At 46.8% G+C, this 20,648-nt stretch overlaps 1 protein-coding gene across 1 annotated transcript in view; it reads right to left on the reverse strand.

Moving 5' to 3' along the window:
- Positions 1–313: 313 nt before the first annotated feature.
- The window catches only part of KDSR (3-ketodihydrosphingosine reductase), a 332,881-nt gene continuing 312,546 nt past the window's right edge, over positions 314–20,648 (reverse strand). The window contains exon 10 of the mRNA XM_078687801.1: positions 314–2,557. Coding sequence (XP_078543927.1) covers positions 2,438–2,557 — 120 coding nt within the window. The 3' untranslated portion in view covers positions 314–2,437. The remainder of the gene's footprint in view (positions 2,558–20,648) is intronic.

Below are 20,648 nucleotides of genomic sequence, written 5' to 3' on the forward strand. Positions count from 1 at the left end.
TTAGCCTTAGGAACACATTTCTTCCTTTCTACCAACACTTTGACAGATGCCTACCACACAAAGTGCACTTTAAGACTCAAATATATGGTGAAACTGGGTCTCTTGGTAAAAGAACGTTTTTCTGAGGTTCGTACCGCCTGCCATCTATATTCTTTAGACTGAGTACCCAATTCCAAGACACAGGACAAACGTTTTCCATCCAAAAACTCCTTGAGGTGTTAGTACAATAAAGACTGGAGCATTTCGCAAAGCGACAGTCAAATTACCCATAAGCCAAATTCGACACAGGAATAAAAACATGACAATTCAGAGGTTTCCCTTGGAAATGTAGAAATCTTTATTTTCGTCGTAGAGCAAGGAGACCCAGGCAAATCATTCCGAGGTCGGATTTGCCATTCCTCAAGCCACATAAGTTTTGTGCAGCAGCGCCCGGCACAGTAAACACAGTGGGGTGGGCGGGGCCTAGCGGTGGGGGAAAGCAGACAAACGGCACAATAGGTGTTATTTATTTATAACCTATTATGTCGTCTGTCAACTTCCAACCACTCCCACCCCGCCCACTGAGCTTACCTGTGACGGCCGCCGCTGGTTCCGTGTAAGATGCCACAGAATGTTCTGTTTAAAGACATGTTTGCAGATTCCCACCAAACATAAACCTGCTTCTGTAACGAAATGAAAGCGAAATACTTTTGAATTTACTGCTACTCATACTTTAGATTACACTAATTCAATATGCACCATGAATGCTGAAAAATATCAGTACTTCCAATAGCAATACAAAAAGTAATGTTTCTTAGCTGTTTCTTCATAGGTCAGTCGCAACATCAGGTTGCTTCCGTTTTTTTAATCCAACAATTTTTTTTCACTGATACAGCACTTTGTTTGAATAACATGTTGTACCCCCTTTTATGCTTGACACTTAGAAATCTGTGTAGTGGGTCTTTATCAACTAGTTTTTAATGCCTATTTATTTAAACCGGAAACTGGTACAAGAATGTTCTCCCTGTCCTGCTAACATTCTGTGGCCTAAAAAATGCATGGTTGTTTTAAAAATAAAAAAAAACATATCAAACACAAATTATTCATCTCTTCAAAATACTACATTTGGCTGAGCACAGTGCAAGTCCTTTTTGGTTTGTAGACCATATATGCAGCTTTATCAACAGGATTTATGGTTAGTACCATCTCAGTTAACCACATACAAGTGTGACACAAACAACCATCTCAGTTAACCACATACAAGTGTGACACAAACAACGTTAAGCAACACAAAGCTTCAGCAAAAACCTTAGCTGCCTAGCACACACGATTAACAGTCTTGGTGGAAAAATGTGCGTGTTACATCTGCCTGCAGACAACACCCAAATGAGTAAATATTCTTGTGGATTAACATCAAGGGTGAAACTGGTCTATCCCAAAGTGAATGATCCCCCCACCCCCCGTTAAAGAAAATATACTTAATCACAAGCCTTACCCATTCACCATTTAACTTTTACATTCTGTTCGCCCTCTTGGTCGCCACCAGCAGGTCTGTTTATTCTGAAACATTGCGAACACAACCACATAGTGCTTGTGATTAATTATATTTTCTTTAACTCAGGGGAAAAGATTTGACTTTGGTTTTGAAAAATTCTGTCCCCTTAGTTTCTGAGGGGTTACTCTTATTCACAACCTGTGAAACTAAAAAAGGAAAACTGGTATTCTTAAGGTCAAAGCAATTCTGCTCATTTGCCTGTAAACCACATCAATATTCAATAACCCACAACATGTCCATTTTTCAAGACTAAAGACGCTGGTCAAAAATTAACGGGGTTGACAGATGTGTGTCTGCAATGAAGGCCGCTGGGTCGGGCAAATGAAGATGAACGCCTTATTTTCACTTAAATTGAAGACACAGATTTTTTTAAATTCAGGATTAAACTTGCATGGATGAGTAATATAAGAAAAATCTAATGTTGTTGCCAAGTAACTAAATTATTGGTAAGAGTCACCTAATAAAAAACAAGAGCCATGTGTTTGGTGATTGGTTTCCGTATATGGTTCGTTTGGGGATGGGAATGCAGTGAGTAAAGGCAGGCCAAGTTTAAAGTTACACTCCTTGGTTAAAATCGGACGAATTACCAACAACAGTCTCCGAACGACTTCTCCCCACTTTCACAATGGAATTTATTATGGCCTTTCTCAAAATGTGTGTTTATCATACAAATGTTCCCTCAAACACCTCCTCTCTTCAAACCACATATGAAATGACTCCACCATCCTCCATTTTGCATAGTGTTGCAATCTCCTAAGGGGTCTCTGTAGGGTGCCTGTCAGAGGAGGTAAAAGAGCCTGGTGGACATCCAAGCATGCCGACAGTTTCTGTAGTGGAAGAAGTTGCACCCCGTGTAGCAGCAAGCTGTTCAAAAGGTCATGTCCCCTCAAGGTTTGAAGGCTCTTATTCAGCTTTGAGTGTGTGTTCAGGCTTTTCTTTCTGTATCATACAGCGTCGAACGATGCTGTCAAAGCTTCCTAAATAAAACAAGGCTATGGTCCGAAAAAGACCCATGGTGACAACCTGAAAAAAATTTAAATAAATTTAAACAAAACATTTGCACAATGAGCTGAAGGCAGGTTTTCAACTTCACAAGCAGACTGGCAATGTCCCACATATAAATGCTCAGAGGTAAAAAGACAAAGCATTTAATTCTGTAATTAACACAATTATTGATTTTCTTGTTTCTTATTTGCCCCATATCTACAAAGCCAAATTCTGGCACTGGCAATCTATTTTACAAAGCTTTAAAAACATAACATAGGCATACTATATTTCCCCAGGGACTGGCACCCAAACAATCCACTATTGATTAGTATCTGGTGTGCAGAATCTAAGCGTTCATTCCACCTAAAAAGCTCCAAGTTAAACAAGCAGTGGCAAGGACAGTGCCTTTTGCAGATGCTGTGCAGTATTGACAAATTAAACGAAAACAAGAGAAAAGAAAGAAAGGTGATGATGATGCGACTACATCATGTCAAAGGAACACGCATGCGTCACCACACATGTGCACGTATGGAATGATAGAGAGCAATTTTATTCCCTTTTTACTTTCAAGACCCTTGATGGCAGATGCCACTTGGATCAGTACATTTAAAAAGAAAAAGACTTGCAGAAAAGTACTTTTTGGAATGAGCAGCCTAGCAGAAAATGGAAGTTGTCAGGTCCTCCAAAAAATGTAAACTAAAACATTTTATTTCAAAGACTTCTAGGTGTGGAGAAGCAATGGAGGAGTAAGTGGGGAGGAAGGTATCAACAGAAGCACACAAAAGTGCTTCCTGTAATGTCGAGTGGTCCAGCATCAAAAGGAAACTGTTGAGCCCTCTAAAATAATTAAAAAACCTTTTTTAAATACTGTGAGGTTTAGGGGAGCAATGGAGCGTTGGTGAAAGGGAAGCAAGGGTTAGAGGAGAAAACAGAGAGGGTGGAAGCAGCACACGAGAGCAAACGAACACATTCTAATAGTGCTTAATTAACTAGCAAAAAATGAGGTGCCTGTATATAAGCAGTGGAAGGATACATGTCAGCCACTCCAAAGGATGCTAATGAATCTCAACTCCAGTGGAGGAACAATTATAATAAGTGAAAGGCAAGCCATAAAATAAGCAAACAAATGAGTGACATTAGAACCACAAGCAGTCTTTGCAAACAAGATGAGACCTAACAGTACATGCAGTCAAAGTGAAAATGAAGAAGAAAAAAAAACGTAGGCTGGGTATCATTTGTGGAGATGGAACAGAAGAGACATGATATATTTCACATAAGAAATCCATCTTTCATGTAATTCCTTCATAGTCAAATTAAGCGGGAAAGAGATTAAAAGATTACATTTAGTCCGTGTAGGTTTCAAATAATCAACTAATTTGTTGGGCCGATAAAACAGAATAACTTTACGTGCAGACAAAGTAAACAGCATAAAATAGAAGAGGCATAAGAGTCAACTTCCAGACACAGAGGGCACAAGTTGATTACGTTTGGTAATGCCTTAAAAGTTAGAGACTATCTAGCTGAAGTTCCCTTAGCTTAGAATATTGTCCAGGCATCAGACTGGATCTGGACATGTTTTAACAGTACCTCTGCACGCAAGTAGGTGGGTAGTTCGGCTTCACGTCAGCAGCGCCGGAAATGATGAGCACAGTGCATATAGAGGCGCCACCCTGGCGTGTCGACGTCCGCTACTTTTGCGACTTTCCATGGCAGGAGCACACAGCCACAATGAACAGTGACACTGGTGCGAAATTCTAAAGCCCTTAGAAGGGTAACCCTTACAGTGCAATCAGGATGCAGAGTGGGAAGGATCGGAGGGTCGGTCAGGAATCTGCAGCTAGATAAGAGTCTCTACCAGATAAACAAGTGCCAAAGATTAGTAACTTGTTCGTCTGATACACTACTAGCTGCTTTACCTTAGAATTGATACCCAAGCAATGCCTCTCCCGTGGAGGGTCTGCAAAACCGATGTAATCCTCAAAGTCCTGCCGGACCGGAAAGGCAAAATACCAGTCATGACCTGATTGTACAGGCAGTAGTGCTTGGTAAACGTGTGCAGAAATGGCCACATTGCTGCCCGACATGTTCTAGACAAGGACTCTGTGGGCTGAGTCAGTGATCGCAGCCTTGGCTCTGGTGGAAAGAGCATGCAAGGCCTCAGGGGGTTGCTTCTTGGCCAATGCATGGCAGATCTTTATGCAGGGTACTACCCATCTTGAAATGGTCCTTTTCTTCACCCTCTTCCCTTTCTTGGCCTCTACATACCCTACGAAGAGTTGATTGTCCACACAGAACTCCTTTGTGCTATCGAAGTAGAACAACAATGCTCTTTTTGGGTCTAGACAGTGTAGTCTTTTCTACTCTTATGAAAGGTGAGGCGGATAAAAGAAGGTAGGCAGGGTGATGTTCTGGCCTACATGTAAATGAGCAACAACCTTCGGCAGGAAGGAGGCACATGCCCCAGAATATCAGCTTGTCCGGACCGGATAGAAGGTGGTGTAGAGGGTGGCTTGAGAGTGACTGCAATTCAATGACCCTCCTGGCGATGTAATGGGCACTAGAAAAGCAGTCGTGATGGACAATAACCCAAGAGGACAATTGTGCAGTGGCTGAACGGTGCGCACATTAGAAAAGTCAGGACATGGTTTAAGTATCACTGGGGCATGATAAATAGCCTGGGAGGAAACCTATGTTGCAAACGTTTGTTCATGTCTCCTGTTGTGGCTAGGCTCCTCAAAGGTTGGTCCGGAAATCGCATAAGTGCTGAAATGGCAGATTAGTAGCCTTTAAATATGCCCAGAGCAGAGCCCTGTTTGACCGAGAATAGAGCAAACTGTAGAACCCGAGAAACAAGTGCAGAAAGAGGACTTATGTCCCTGGATGAACATCATTCAACAAATGTATCCCAGCAGCAGGCGTATACCTCCTTGATGGAGGGACGCCTGGCTGACAAAACAACATCATAGACTTTGGGAGGAAGGAGGAATGCTGTCAACAGTTGCTGCTCAATCTCCAGGCATGAAGATGAAGGGTGCATAGGACCCTCCCATGTTGCTGCAACAGAAGAGCCTCTCGAAGAGGCAGCCTGATCAGGGAACTGATGCTCATGTTCAACAGATGGGGATACTAGAATCTCCATGCCCAATCCAGAGCCACAAAAATGACTTCGGCCCGGTCGTTCCTGATCTTATTAAGAACTATGGACAAGAGTGGTATTGGCGAAAGGCGTACAGGAAGCCAGAGTTCCACTCCTGATGAAAAGCGTCCGAGCGCTAGCTGCCTTGGAACTTCCAGCACGCAAAATTGTGGACATTGTACGTTCTCAGTGATGGCGAACAGATCTAGCCATAGCTCTTTCCACTCTAGAAATAGACCTTGCTCACTTCTGGATAGAGCCTCCATTCATGATCTGCTAGGCATCGTCAGCGGAGTTTGTCCGCTCTGGCATTCAGAGGTGTTAAACTACTAGCAAATTGCCCTGATGTACCCGCCATGTCCAGAGACGCCGACGTCTTGACAAATGTCCCACAACGCTCCGCTGTTTGTTGCATACTATTTGTGACCACCAGCACCAGCCGTCCCTTGATCGAAAGCTTTCAATGGCAAGTGGATCGCCAGAAGCTCTAACACGCTGATGTGAAACCCACACTCCCCCGGAGACCATAGTCTTCTGATCTCCACCTCACCCAGAAGCCCAGCGCATCCTAGAAGTGCCACATCTGTCACTACAGTGAGCTCTGGTTGGGGAAGGGAGACGGGTCTGCCACTGAACGAATCACAGCAGATCTTTTGCAGTTCCTTCCAAGACCTGGACCACGTTGGGGAGATTCCCCAGGCGCTGTGCCCACTGGAACTATCAGGTCCCACTGCAGAGCCCACATATGCCAATGGGCATGTGCTACTAGGAGGATGAAGGAGGCCATGAGACTCCACAGTGTCAGTCATTCTCCCTGAAATATAGGACAGAGGCTAAAACATCGCTATCATAGCGCGAATATCCTGGACTCGCCACCAGGGAGGATAGGCCCGATACTGCACTGTGTCCAAAACAGTACAGATGAAAGGGAGAATCTGAGAGAGAGTCAGGTGTGACTTCAGCACGTTGATAGTGAACCTCAGAAAGTGCAGGATGCTTGCTCTAGTCTGGAGGTGGGAGAGGACTGTTTGTGGACAGCCAGCCTTCAACTGCCAATCGTCAAGGTAGGGGAAGACTGGAACCCCTGAGCTCCACAGATGAGCTGCAACCACAGCCATCACCTTGGTGAACACCTGAGGGGTGCTGGTAAGGCGAACGTCTGTGAGCAGGCAGGATGGGGCTATGGAGAAATGAGTCCAGCAAGTGCAACGCTATCATCCAGCCTCCCAGGCCCAGGGCAGACAGGACTTGTCTCCTTTTTCAGTAAGAGATTGAGAAGGCGCAGGTCTAGGATAGGACAAAGGCTTCCATCCTTTTGGGCACTAGAAAGGAGCAGAAATAGCACACCTCCTGATGGCTTTCTTGGCCAAGAGAGCCAGCACTTCTGATGGAGCAAGGAGATATTGTCCTCCATCAGCCGGATATAAGTGGGAGCCATGGGTTGCCGGTGGTCACAAAGGGGATGGAGTAGCCCCTTTGGGCAATCTGTAAAATCCAATGGCCTGATGTTACTGACCTTCAGTGGTGCAGGTCGGGGCATATCCTGCCCCTTACAGGATACCTATGATGGTAAACTAAAGGGATCTGGATGCTTCGGCTGCCCGGGGTTGGACTGGCCAAACCACTGGCTACCTGTCCCACATGGTTTATGGGACCCACGATCTTGGCCAAGAAAAGGCTGTGAAGTCTGTTGGCCATGGTGGCTGGGAAGGTATGGATGCAGTTGGAAGCCCCTTCCGTGGCCTTGAAAGGGACAGAAGGTAGACTTGAGTTGACCAGGGATCATGAAGAAGCCCAAGAACCAGCCCGTAACTTTGCTATCCTTAAAAGTTCTCCAGCTCTTGGTACGCCTTATCTCCCAAAAATTGAGAGCCGTCAAAGAGCAGGTATATATGCAAGGCTTGGACATCCCCTGAAAAGTCAGTGTTTCTCAGCCAGGTGCTGCACCGAAGGGCCACAGAAGATGAAATCGCTCTACTCAGCGAGTCTGTCATGTCCAGTGCACATTGTATGGTGAGCTTTGCGTGTCTCTCCCATCAGCAATAGCTTGAGAGAGTATGGTTCGAGCCTCCTCCTAGTCAACAGGCAGCACTTGAACAACCGATTCCCGGATCGTATGGGAATATCAGCCCAAAAGGCATGCAGTGTTCACAGACTGGAGCGCAAGTCTGGAAGAAAATAACATCCTCTTCTCAAAGTATCTAGCCTCTTGAATTCCCTATTGGGTGGAGTGGTAGGGAACGCACATGGGATAACCCTAGCCTATGAGGTGGAGGCTTGGACCACCAAGCTCTCTGGGGTAGGGTGCTGGGTAAGGAATCTGGGATCCCCAGGAGCACGGTGATGGCAGTGGACATTTTCTAATGCACAGGAGCCACTAAGCAGGGCTTGGACCAGTCCCAGAGTAGGATAGCGGTAAGGGCTTCATTAAAGGGGAGTAAGGGTTCACATTAGGTGACTCCCGGCTGAAGCACCTCTGTCAAGAGGTTGGTCTCTACTGCCACAGAGGGCAACGGAAGGTCTAGGACCTAAGCAGCCCTACACGCACCACCATAGAAAATGAGGCACCCTCCTCTGTAGCCACGGAAGGGAGAAGAGACCAAGCCAGTATCCCATGAGTTGTCTAACCCACTGGTGTCTGCCTTTTCCTCATATCAGTTGCGCTCAGTATTAGTTAGGGGATGCTGACATCCGAAAGGGTCCTACCATACATCTCCCTTTATAGGCCTGTCAAATGAAGTGGGCGCTGGCTCCAACCAGGAGATTATTGTCCAAAATCGGTGTCTGAACTTGCATCGAACGATGCCGGTCTGGATTGGTGGTGGAGTCGGGAATAACGATTTGGATGGAGCCGCTGTGGTGCGTTTGCACATGAGCGGCTGCTGAAGGGTACTCTGTCTTGCAGGCGGTTCCACTCTGGATCCAACACAGGATACATGGGGCTCGGTTGGAGCAGAGGGCGAACCTGTTGGTGAAGTTTCAGTGGCAGCCCTCCCGAGCCTGAAGGCATTCCCAGAGGGGCCAGCCTGTCCAAATATGAGGTGCATGGCCTGACAGAATTTGTTCAACTGGGTGGGCCCTTGCTGTTCGCTCTGCACTTCCCTGACCTTCTCAGTAAGGAATCTGTGGCTAGAAGTCTCGATCAGATACTATTGTATAGAAAAAAAGTAAAAATAAAAATTGGGGAATCAGCCCGATTAATCAAGTAAAACAGGTGCAAAGGCCACAATGCATGTCACATTCCACTTTTAGCACAAAGCTTTAAATTGAGTGTAAAAATGTATGGAACATCTGACAAACTGCATTTACACAATGGTATTTCAATACCATATTTACTGATGAAAGCTATATCATCCCGTGGCCTCGTGTGCCAACATGGCTGACGCATGTTAGCTGAGGTCCCAGCAGTCAGTTTCAAAATCAGGCATCATCCTGCCAGTAACACAGTCATTTGAAGTTACTGCTGTATCGAGTGCTGTGGAGATGGTTGCAGACCAATTGATGCCCAGTTGTGGTGTCGGGAGACTCTTTGGAGGCGAGGAAGCCTAGTCACTATATGGGAGTTGGCCAAGTGGCCCAGAGGTGCGGTCCCTCACATCCGGCTTACATAGGGCCGAGGTCCATGACAAAGGCCTGGGGTTGCGGAGGCCACCCGAAGTGTCACGTGCAATAGCATTATGCCACCCTGGTGCAGCTGAGGAGCAGATCGAGGTCCAACTGTGAGCCCGGGCTGGAGAGCAGCTGCGGCCGGAACAGATGACCCATGAAGCATAGGAGACTGTATCCTGTGGTAGCCACGCACCGTGTGTGCTGTGGGGGCGTAGTGAGTACCTGAGCCGCATCTGCCCCGCCCAAGGCCCTGGGGCACTATTTGACTGTTAAAGGAGGTGGTGGCTGGCCGGCCATGTACAATCGTCCTGGGGGCCTGGTGGGACTATTGACCGCAAGGTGGCCTCCTGAACTGGAGAGGAGGCCTGAAGAGTATGGGCTCTCTAGGTGCCAGTTGCAAGTTGTGGCCTCTCTTGGAGTGGCTAAGGAGCTGACCTATGTTGGATTGGCGGCCAGGGCCCGAAGTCTATGGCAGCCAGACCTGAGGGGGATCGCGGAGCAGAGGAGGTCGGATCTTGAGGCAGCTGCATACAGAGTTGGCGTCGTGGGCACAGTAAGTATCTGGGCCAAGGCTGTCCTGCCCAAGGTGTTCGGGCATTATCCAACTACCAAATGATGTGGCGGCTGCCGAGCCCGCCTGTAGCCATCCCAAGGGCTAGGTGGGATTGGAGACAGTGAAGAGGCCTCCTGGGCCTGAGGGGAGGCCAGAAAAGTCCAGGGCCTCTGTCTCTGCCGTGATCTTCCCTACCTACCTACACTCTCCTTGGAGGTTGGTGCTTGGCTCTGGAGCTTGGTGCCTGGGACTCCATTAGGGAGGCTCAAGTGGAGGTCGGTCTGCAGGTCACGGAGGGGGCCGGGATAGGTCTTGGTGCGACTTGTGGCCCTGGACCAGCCAAATCGACCGTCACCACTCTCTGGGGTCGTGGGCTTGACCAATTGTGCTGGAAGTGGTTGATCTGCACTCAAGCACAGCTATCCCTTCTAGGGAGCCAGTGACTTGTGTGGAAAACCTAGAGGGCCTGCTGGATGGAAGTCACCCACAACATGCTACAATGACAAAGGATAAGCTGTCCATCCCCATGACAAAGCAGGGCACCAAGAATCAGTATACTAACGCTGGGGCTGGGGATTGAGGGGTTACTACGGGTTCTTGTCCTGATGATGCCACATTAGTACCTGCCATTACACAATCTCGTGATATGCTGGATGCAAAGATTGGTGCAGTGAGTTCAGAGGTTGTGGAGATGGTTACCCTGCTGCATCAGGATTTTAAGAAGGTTGTGGATTGCATTAGTGAGGCAAAGACTAGGGCTTTTGACGGTCGAGGATGCAGTGAGTTCCCTCCAACAGACAATTAACAACCTGACAGTGGTGACCAAGGTGCTGGTGGCCCGATTGGAGGATGCCCACCGCAACAACCACCACCTGGTAGGATTCCCAGAGGCATGTGACGGCTCCTCAATGGTAGCATTTCTGGAGCAATGACACAGGTCCTTTATGCCAGACTGATCCCTTTTGACGTGTTTTGTTGTAGAGAGGGCACATAGGGTGCTCATCAGAAAACCTCCCCCAGATGCGCGACTGAGGCCTATCATTACCAAGCTCCTTGATTATTTAGACCGCGACACGACTCAAGCGATGGACAATGTTGGTTGGTCGTTATGTAGGCCATGCAAATAATTGACTTCCCCATGGAAGGTCTTTACCTGGGGGGGTTCTGTGAGCGATGTTATTGGGGATTAAGTATATGGGAATCCAGTGGCCTCTGGTGGGGTATCTCCCGCTACTGATACTTCTAGGTTTCTTGATGTATTCCGGTGGGGGAAGCGAGGGGGTTGGTGGCCTAGTGTTTTAGAGAGTTCTTTGTTGTGGGATAGTTTGGCACAGGCGCAGACACACTCCAGGTCCGAGGGTTCAGATCCCACACATCTGCCTTTTTCATTGTAGATGGCCAGTGAGTTATTAGATAGGTAAGTGGGTTCTTGTTACAGGAGACTCATTTTCTAGGCAAAAAAATTGCTGTGCTTGGAGCACTTCAGATATACTCAGGTGTTCCACTCAGGGTTGCCGGAGGTTCCAGGGGCATGGGCGTTTTGGTCCACCGAAGGATTACCTTTAGGCCCACCAACGTCAGGATGGATACGGGTAGATAAAATCTCTTGTGACAGGAACGCTTCATGGGGACACAGTCACCCTGGGCAGTATTTAAGCCCCCCCAACTAGGGCAGACTTTTATAGACAGTTTTCATGGTCTCTGAGGCGAGTTACCCAGGGATCTGTTCAAGGTGGGAGGGGATTGAAACAATGTTATGACTCCAGAGGTTGATCGCTGGCCTTCCACCGGCGGATTGGTGGGAATCGGAGAGTTCAAATTGAAACTACTGATTGGCTACACTTTTTTTCTCAATAGTGCAAGGGTCCTTTTCCATATTGGGTTATTTTCATTTCTACAGTCAATACTTACACAAAGTTTCAGCAGTAGAGATCTTGCAAAGGGGATTGTCAGATCATTCACCTGTGAACTATCACTACTTATTGGCACACAGCGATCCCCGTTCCATTGGAGGATGCCACCATGGCACCTACAGAACCAGTCGTATTGGTTTACTATTATATCGCTCGTTAACTGAATATATGTCCCTTAATGCGCCCTCGGCCCCCTCTGGAAATGTCCTCTGGGAGGCCCTTAAGCCCACCTTATGCGGGGTGAATATTAGTTTCTGTGCGGGCGAGCATCGTCGCAAGATTCACTAGTCAGTAGAGCTGGAGTCCCAGATACAGGCATTGGATGAGAGGGCTTGTGGTGAGCATGGGGCAGAGGGGTGACGTCAGCTGCTCCTGGCCCAGCAGCAACTGCTTCTGGATGAGGCAAGACTGGAATGGTAGGTGGTACTGATTCCAGGATGCTAGTTTCCAGTCCAGGGAGGACCTGGCCTGGCAGTTCGGGCTGGACTGTTCCCATGCGAACAACGTCAAGACTGATTTTCATATGGCTGGGTCTTAACTGAAAAGGCATAAGGATCAAACAAACGGTGGATTTAGGCCCAAATATCTGTACTGGGGTGAATGTTTGACATTGTCCAGCATTCTGGCCATCATCTGTTCTTTTTGCATTTATCACCATGCGTCGGACGGGTATGTTCAGCTGTGGGTGCCGTTCTTTCCATGACACTGGAGTCAAGCTAGCCTGGCTGATGAGGGGTGATGCGCCAAAACTGGTCCTAGGATGCCTGTTTCCAGTCCAAGGTGGACCTGGCTTTTGCAGTTTGAGCTGAACTGTTCCCATTGGGAACAGGGTCAAGACCTGTATGCATATGGCTGGGACTGAACTGGAAAGGCGTGGGAAGCAAAAACGATGGACTTAGGCCCAGATCTCTGTACTGGGGTGAATGTTTGACATTGTGCAGCTTTCTGTACATCAATTGTTCTTTTTGCATTTGCCACTATTCAAGAGCCATCTGAGGCGCTCCGTAGCTCCCAACAGAGCAGATTCAGTGCTATAGCCAGCCCTGACTCCACACTGACTTGTGGAATATCATGATCTGGTTAACATGCTTTTCCAAGATCTTAGGGAGCAGAGGAAGCACGCGATTAGCCTATAATTAGACCAGCTGATGGTATCCAGACTTTTTTTTTTTAATAGGGACAAGACCATAGCATAGTTCTGTACTTGGGGATCTGACCCTCTTGTAGAGAGGAATTAAGTAGAGTAGTCAAAATCTGTAGTGGTTTTGGGCCAAGTTTACGGACCTTGGCCGTGGAAAGGGGTCTAGGGGAGAGCCTGACGTTTTGGATTGCAATAAAGCATAAAAAAGAGAAACATCCATATGAGTAAACACATCTAGGCATTGTTTAGGGAAATTGGTAGCTGGATTGACAGTGTCAGATTCACTGTGAGAGCTTGATAGAGAGGTGTCAATAGTTTTACCAACCATCGGAGGCTTGCCAATCAAAGCAGTAGAAAGCGCATGATGAAAATTTACCACCTTTTTCCCCCCATAAAAATGGCAGTTCTTCACATTGTGGCTGTGAGAGGAACGTGGAGGAAACTACTTACTTGGGTCAGATAGCTCTAACTACTATAAAAAGTTTTGGAGCTCCAGCTATTTCATCTGAATAGAACGTAGTTCTGCATAGTATATGGTATTCTTTCAGTGCTGATCTTTAAGTTTATCTTCCTTATCATAGAATTTCATCTAGCTCTTTTCCAGATGCTTACACCACTTTTTTCCCCTCACGAGATTATCATTCAACCAAGGGGCGGGAGGATGCAGTCTGGCTGGGGTGGTGCGTTTGGCTGGCATAACAGAGTCAAGAGAGCCCCGAATCTAGGTGTCAATCTTAGGTTGATCGTGATCACCAGACTGCTCTAGACTGGGTAACGTTTCTAGGAGCTGGGAGTTGAAAGTATATCAAGTTTAGACCACTTTCTGGAGAGAGTAAGTTTTCCTGTGGCTAAAACGTTGGTCGAAGTCATAAAGGAGATATGACCAAAGTAAAGAGATCTGGCAATCTGTTTCGAGACCCCTAAAATTTGAGTAAAGGAGGACTAGCAGTTGTCCAGCATTATGTGTAGGGGTAGTGTTAATTAGATGAAGATTCAAGGCTCTAAGGGCCTCTATCAAGGAGGAAGCAAAGCCACAAGGGCTATCCTCCAAGTGTATATTTAGATCACACAACATATTGAAATTGGCACATTTTAGGATATAGGGGAAAAGGATAACCAGTAAGATAGAGCACCAATTACTTGCATAGCCCGGAGGGCAATCAATCATAGCTACTGACAGTAAAATTATGTGAAAGGCAGAGGGCGAAGAACAAGGTTTCACAGTGTGGAATAGGAAGATCTTGTGTCTTATGTTAGTAGTGCTCTTTAAAAAGACAATTGCAATGCCACTTCCTTTCTTATGCGCCTGATCACGTCTAACTTTGTGGTAAGAGGTAATTAGATTGAAGAGCTGCAATGATATCTGTAGAGAAGGCCTTGTTGAGCTGTGTTTCAGCGAGAAACAATGCAACTGGCGCGCTGTCCCTAGGAGAGTTGAAGAGGTGTGGTTGATGCTTAGGCAGGGAATGCCAGTTGGTGTCTTAGAAGGAAAAGTCCCTCCCTGGGGATCTTGAGGGAGAAAACAAACTTTCCATGGAGGTCGAATTAATATTAATGTCAGTGGGGATCAACCAATTGTAGTAGTTGCACGTCATGGACCTCTCTAAGCGGTCTATAGATGAGACATACCTCTGGACAGGCGGGGCAGAGCACCTTGAGCTGGCTGGCAGAAAAGATCACTTTATTAAGATTGAAAGGGGCAGCATATCTGGCCCCTGGTTCAATTTGGGTGCTTTTGGCACATTCGCACAATACCCACTAAGTAGTGACCTGGAGCAGGAAGTCAGGAACTGGAGCGCTAACTGCTCCAAAAATGCAGGCCGACTAAGATTGCACTAAGGAGGTGAGCAGAAACACAAATTGCATCACTCTCAAAATTATAATAAACTCAAGAAATGCTAAAGCAAGACAAAACACCCTCTCCCCCCCAGCATATGCCCAACCTTCAAAATAGGCAGTTTTAATAAAGTATTTTTTAGGGGTAGGAGGTGCCCACTACGGTCCTGTGTAAAGTACTTGACTAAGGGTTCACAACCCCACCCCATCCTGCTTGTTGCAGTAGCACATGGCAGTGGTGTTGCACATGAACACTTGTACTAGCCTCCCCTTGATGGAATGTAGAAAGGCTTTTAATGCCAGCCGTTCGCCTGTAGCTGCAGAAGGTTTATATTGAGTCCAGATTCCACCAGAGACCAGAGTCCTCTGATCGCCACCTCTCCCAGCCAGCCACCTTATCCCTGGAGTGACGTATCTGTCACCACTATGAGATGTGGTTGGGCGAGGGGTCCGCCGCTGATCCAGTTGCGGTTTGTTAACCACCACCGCAGATCTTTTGCAGTTCCCTCTGAGAGCTGGACCATGGTGGAGAGATTTTCCTGATGCAGCTCCCACTGGAACTTCAGGTCCCACTGCAGGGCTCACATATGCGGGGGCTGATTTCACCAGCAGGATGCACGAGGCCATGAGTCCCAGCAGCTTTAGAGTCAGTCTCACTGAAATTCAGGTTAGATGCTGAAACACTGGCATATCCTGGACTTGCGGCTCTGAGGATACACCTGAAACTAGCCTAGTGTTCAGAACAACTCTGAATAAAGGGAGCGGCTGAGAGGGAGTCAGGTGTGACTTTGGTATGTTGATAGTGAACCCTAGCCAATGCAGGAGGTCTGCCGTACTCTGGAGGTTGGAGACGACAGCCTGGGGCGAGCCCGCTTACAACAGCTAGTCATCGAGATAGGGAAACACTGGCACCCCTATTCTCCGCAGATGAGCTGCAACCACCGCCATCACCTTGGTGAACACCAAGGGGAGCTTGTAAGGCCAAAAGGGGGCATGGCAAACAAAGTGCTTGTCGCCCATTGAGAAACGCAAGTAACACCAATGGGCAGCAAGGACGGAAATGTGGAAGTATGCGTCCTGCAAGTCCAATGCTACCATCCAGTCTCCATAGTCCAGGGCAGAACAGCCATTAGCAATTTGAATTTCTTCTCGAGGCATAAATTGAGAGGACGCAGGTCTAGGATTGGACGAAGGCCTCAGTTGTTCTTGGGCATCAGAGAATAGCAACCACGACCTACTTCTGGGGTCGGCACCCGCTCTATGGCTCCTTAGCCAAGCGCAGTCACTTCCTGGCGGAGCTAGGTGAAATAGTCCTCCTTCAGCCTGTCGCAAGTTGGTGGCATGGATGGAGGGGTAGTCACAAAGGAGAGGGAGTTGCCCATTCAAACAATTAGAAGAACCCATCAGTCTGATGTTACAGACCTTCAGCGGGGCAAGGGATGGCACATCCTGCCTCTCACTGGGTCCCCATAAAGGGAAGGGGGCAAACTACAAGGGTTTGGAGTGTGGAAAAGTAAATTTTGCCATGTTATATGTGCCTACGTGTTCCCTATGTTATGTCCTATGTGCATGATCGATATGCATGTATTCCCCTTCTGATCGATTAAAGACGCAATTATAGTTGTGTCCATCTCTAATATGCCAGTTTCCAGTTTTCGTGAATACAACGAATATTAGGCCTATGTAAAGTTATGTTGCCACGTTTCACAGTGTGCACGTTAATTCATTGAAAAGTCCCCGTTTCTAGGCCTCAAAAGGGCCCGGACTCAGATTCAGCTCCTGTTTCCTGAACCCTCTCCGAGGAGCGATACAGCCCCCACCTGTATCCCTGACCCTTCACTTGCTTTCATGTCTCGCAGTGCCCGGCTCGGCCTGGCTCTGCCTCCGAGTCTGCCAAGAGTATGTTATGTTTCTAGTTATCAGTCCAGCCCTCCTTCTCTGCATTCCTAAGCTACTGAATCGCATCAATAGTTTCCGTCATGGTCTAGCCTTTATGTCTCCATGTAAGAGAAATACTGTATTAATATTCATAGAATATTCCTCGCACACGCACGACATATAGAATTATGCATGCACCAGTCTTAATGTCTGTTAGCCTTTACCCTGATAACTTTTGGATTCTATCAACATGTTCTCTAAACACCAGATACTAGATAGGCTTTAGGTACATGTCGCTCTGACACTCCAGACTTTCGTCTCCTCTTCTAGCGCAGAAGTCATAGCCCCCCAGTTCTCCCTAGTAACACGTCATTGCCAGTTTGCGCGCACCACTAGGTTAGAGGTCCCAGCTGCTCAGGTAGCCCCCTCCATGTTTCCGCCCCGTTTATGACATATTCTGTTACGTTTGCATCACATGTCTATGTATACGCCCTGTACACACCTCTTGTTACACCCACTTTATGCCTTATCTTTCGCGACTGCTACAAACCCCGCCTACTGCTACGCCTACTGTATTGACTGTAATGTATTTTGTTTAACTATATATACTAATGTACTGTTATTAAAAGTTGTCCTACCCTGTTCCTGCCCCCAGATGCGCATCTTCCCCAGATCCCGTACAGGCTGTCCTGTTCTTGTCCTTTATGCTTAATTAAAGCCTGTATACTCTAGCTACCTCGAATCTTGACTCTTATTTATTGAGCTATCTGTTTATATTGTATCCAGTCAAAAATAGAACCGGTAATTATTTATTTATTTACCACATAATGGCGCCCGAATAGGGACTTGCCCTTTCCCCACGCGCCGGAGAAGCCACGCAGGCCCCCTGATCCTCTGCAGCCGTGACGGAACCATACCGTGCACGTGCAGATATTTCTGCTTCAAGTATCCCTCAGGCCCACGGAGGAGACGGAGGTTGCGGTCCAGCGTCCAGACGAGGCGGTGGAGGAACGCGGCGAGTCCCGACCAGAGCCCAAGCCGAGAGTCCAAGGTCCGAGGTATCCGGAGGCCCACCTGTAACTGAAGTCCGAAGTTCGTCCGTCCGTCGTCGTAGCAGTCCAGTCCAGTCCGAGGCCTTCCGTTCTTGCTGCCCGGTGAGTACCGTTGCTGGGGTAGTATCTAGACAGGGTCAATTAATTTGTCTCTGGTCCGTGGGTTTGGGTACACAGATCCAACACGAAGTGTCCACTTAGGTGGATGCGGGTCCTGACGTGTCTCTTTATGGGACCGGTAAGTTTCGTACTGTTTCAGCAGTGCATCTAGTAATTCTAGTCAGTTCTGTTCTCGAGAAATTCATGTGTTCTGTTCTCAGTATTTCAGGTAGTATTCTGTCCGAACTGTTATTTTAAATGTTATTTCATGTGTTTTCAATGTCGTGGTATGAGTGATTTGTTTTCTTAAAGTTATTATTGTGTTTATCGTGTATTGTACTGTGTCCAGACTCTAGCCTAGTTATGCCTCTGTTCTCAAAGTTACGTCAGTTAAAAACTAGAAAAGGTCTGCTCGAGGAAGCAGTTCCTGTCCCGCCTAGGGACAGTCCAGGTCATTTTATGTATCATAAACATGGCATAAGTGCCATATTATATCTAGATTTATGGGTCGAGTATACCAAGGAATTAGAAGAGAAATATAGATGGCCCGTATCAGGTACGTGGGATGCCGAGTGCATCATGCGAGGAGAAGAAGCATTATGGAAAAAGAAAGCCAGACAGTCCCAGAAAGACGCCATCGAGTTATGGCGCAAAGAATCTCATAAAAGAACAGAGAAAGAAATCAGAAAGTCAGAATTAAGTAGAGAATCCTCTGAAAGAGCCCAAGAAAGGGAATTGATCGAAGTAGGTGAACGAGTTAAAGCCGAACAGTCAGACAGACAGAGAAATGCCCTTATTAAGGGTATGTATCCTCTTCTTACCGAGGGCTTGCCGAAAGCAACCCCGGAAGCACCATGTAATTTTCCGCCGCCATTAGTTCCGATTAAGCTACGTCACAAACCGACCGCAGCTGATATTTTTCTCTCGTCCTATTTGGACGACACAGTCCCAGAATATGCAAATCCTGTTCCGCCAGCTCCTGTAAATAATGTAATTCCTGTTCCTCCAGCCACCGGGGCACCTGTTACAGCACCTGTTACGGTACCCCCGGTCCAGCCCATAGTACAAGTTCCCGCTACCTCAGTCACTCTGCCAGCACGAAGAGTATCAGTCGATGATTCCAGTTAGGGGCCGCGGGAGGAGGTCCTCCTGGTACCCCGCCGCCACACAAACGTGTAACATTAGTCGAGTTACATGAACGTGCGTTACAGCGTACGCCCAAATATCAGTCCGTTGCAGATATCAGACGAGCTCTTACCGAATGCCGTTATGATCCAGTCCCAGGCGATGATAATATGGTCATATATTCATTGCGTGTAAGACGGGTGACCGAGTATTTGGACACCCTACCGAATATGAAAGAAGATCTAGACAGAATATATCGTTTCATCCGTACAGGAGACGATTCAGAAAGTATTGGCGAAATCATGTCTCTAAGGAAAGCTGAGACCCAGCTCATGCTATTAAAATTTCTAATTAATTGTTTAGTAAGGGAACAAGATTGTCCGACTAAAGATCCGACCGAAATGAAAGTCCTGACAAGGTGGAGTGATAATATAGCCGAGGGTAGACACAAGACACTCAGTAGTATAGAAAGTATGTACAAGAAAATTCGTAAGGAAATAATAAGGTTACACGAAAATCGTAAAGCAGCACAAGTAAGCGAGAAAGAAAACGACTCTTCTACTGAAGAGGTAGATGACGAGAATCCTGCCAGAATAGCGTATGTAGGTAGATCTAGATTTCCAGACCGACATTCACGCCTAGAACACAAGAAAGTCTTTCATCTTCCAGCACCAGAATAAGGTTCGCTAGAACAAGTATTTCAAGCTACCGATCACATTCTGAAATCACGTATCGGTTATAGTGAACTTAGTACCATGCATGAACAAGAACTAGCCCGATCAGCAGTCCGATGGACTACTGATTCTACCACTTTTCCAGACGAAATAGTGGCACAAATGTTCCTGAAACTGCCCCCAGCCGAGCAGCGACTGGTGGGTATGTATATGTTCCAGCACCTCATTACATTATATGAGGGACAACATTCTGATCCAGGTCCGTTACATGATGTTCTGAACGAGTTACTCCAGTATAAATGGAAAGGTTTAGGTACCGATTTAATTAGTGTCATTCTAGAACAGCGCCACAAATATAGAACGTTTCTGAATCCGCATTTTGTTCACGTCTCACCCCCAGAAAGTAAATCATTCTACATAGATAGACAGCATCCGTTACGAGAAGTACATCCAGTTAGGACACCGGATGGTGAAATGCAACGAGTATTTGTTTACACCCCTATTACAAAGATGGAACTCTTAGAGATGAAAAAATTAATTCCCTGTCACGACAAAGACCCAGCAGGGTTCCATCGAGAATTAAAAGACATGCTCCGTATGGGAGAATACACATATCCAGATATTATTAAAATGTTAAAGGTCCTGTTGCCCGCAGGGGTATATGAAAAACTCAAGGAAAAAGAATGGGAGGTGGGAGAGAAAAAGATTGATTGGACAGCTCTAGAAGCTGAAGATAAAATACGAGTACCAGGTACCGGTCTTGGGGAGAAATGTAAAGAATTACCAGAGTTATTGATTCAAGTTTTGCCAAGATTATTAGCCACGAAAAAGGAAGATTGGGATGCAATCTCAGCATGCAAACAAACAGGATGAAGATACTAGTGATTTTTATTCTAGATTCGAAAAATGTTTCATTATCAACAGTGGTCTGAAGACAGGTAGCGAGTCATACCCTCATCTTTTTGTTACTAAACTAGTCGAGAATTCAAGCCCACAAGTTAAAAATCGAGTTTTGAAAGTCGAAAGTACTTGGCAAGCTAGTACCCCGTCACAAATGTTACAGATGCTCCAGTATCACCAGAATAGAATCAGGGAAGAGCAAGAACACGAA

This window comes from Lissotriton helveticus, chromosome 4_1 (assembly GCF_964261635.1).
Source record: "Lissotriton helveticus chromosome 4_1, aLisHel1.1, whole genome shotgun sequence".
Lineage (NCBI taxonomy): Eukaryota > Metazoa > Chordata > Amphibia > Caudata > Salamandridae > Lissotriton > Lissotriton helveticus.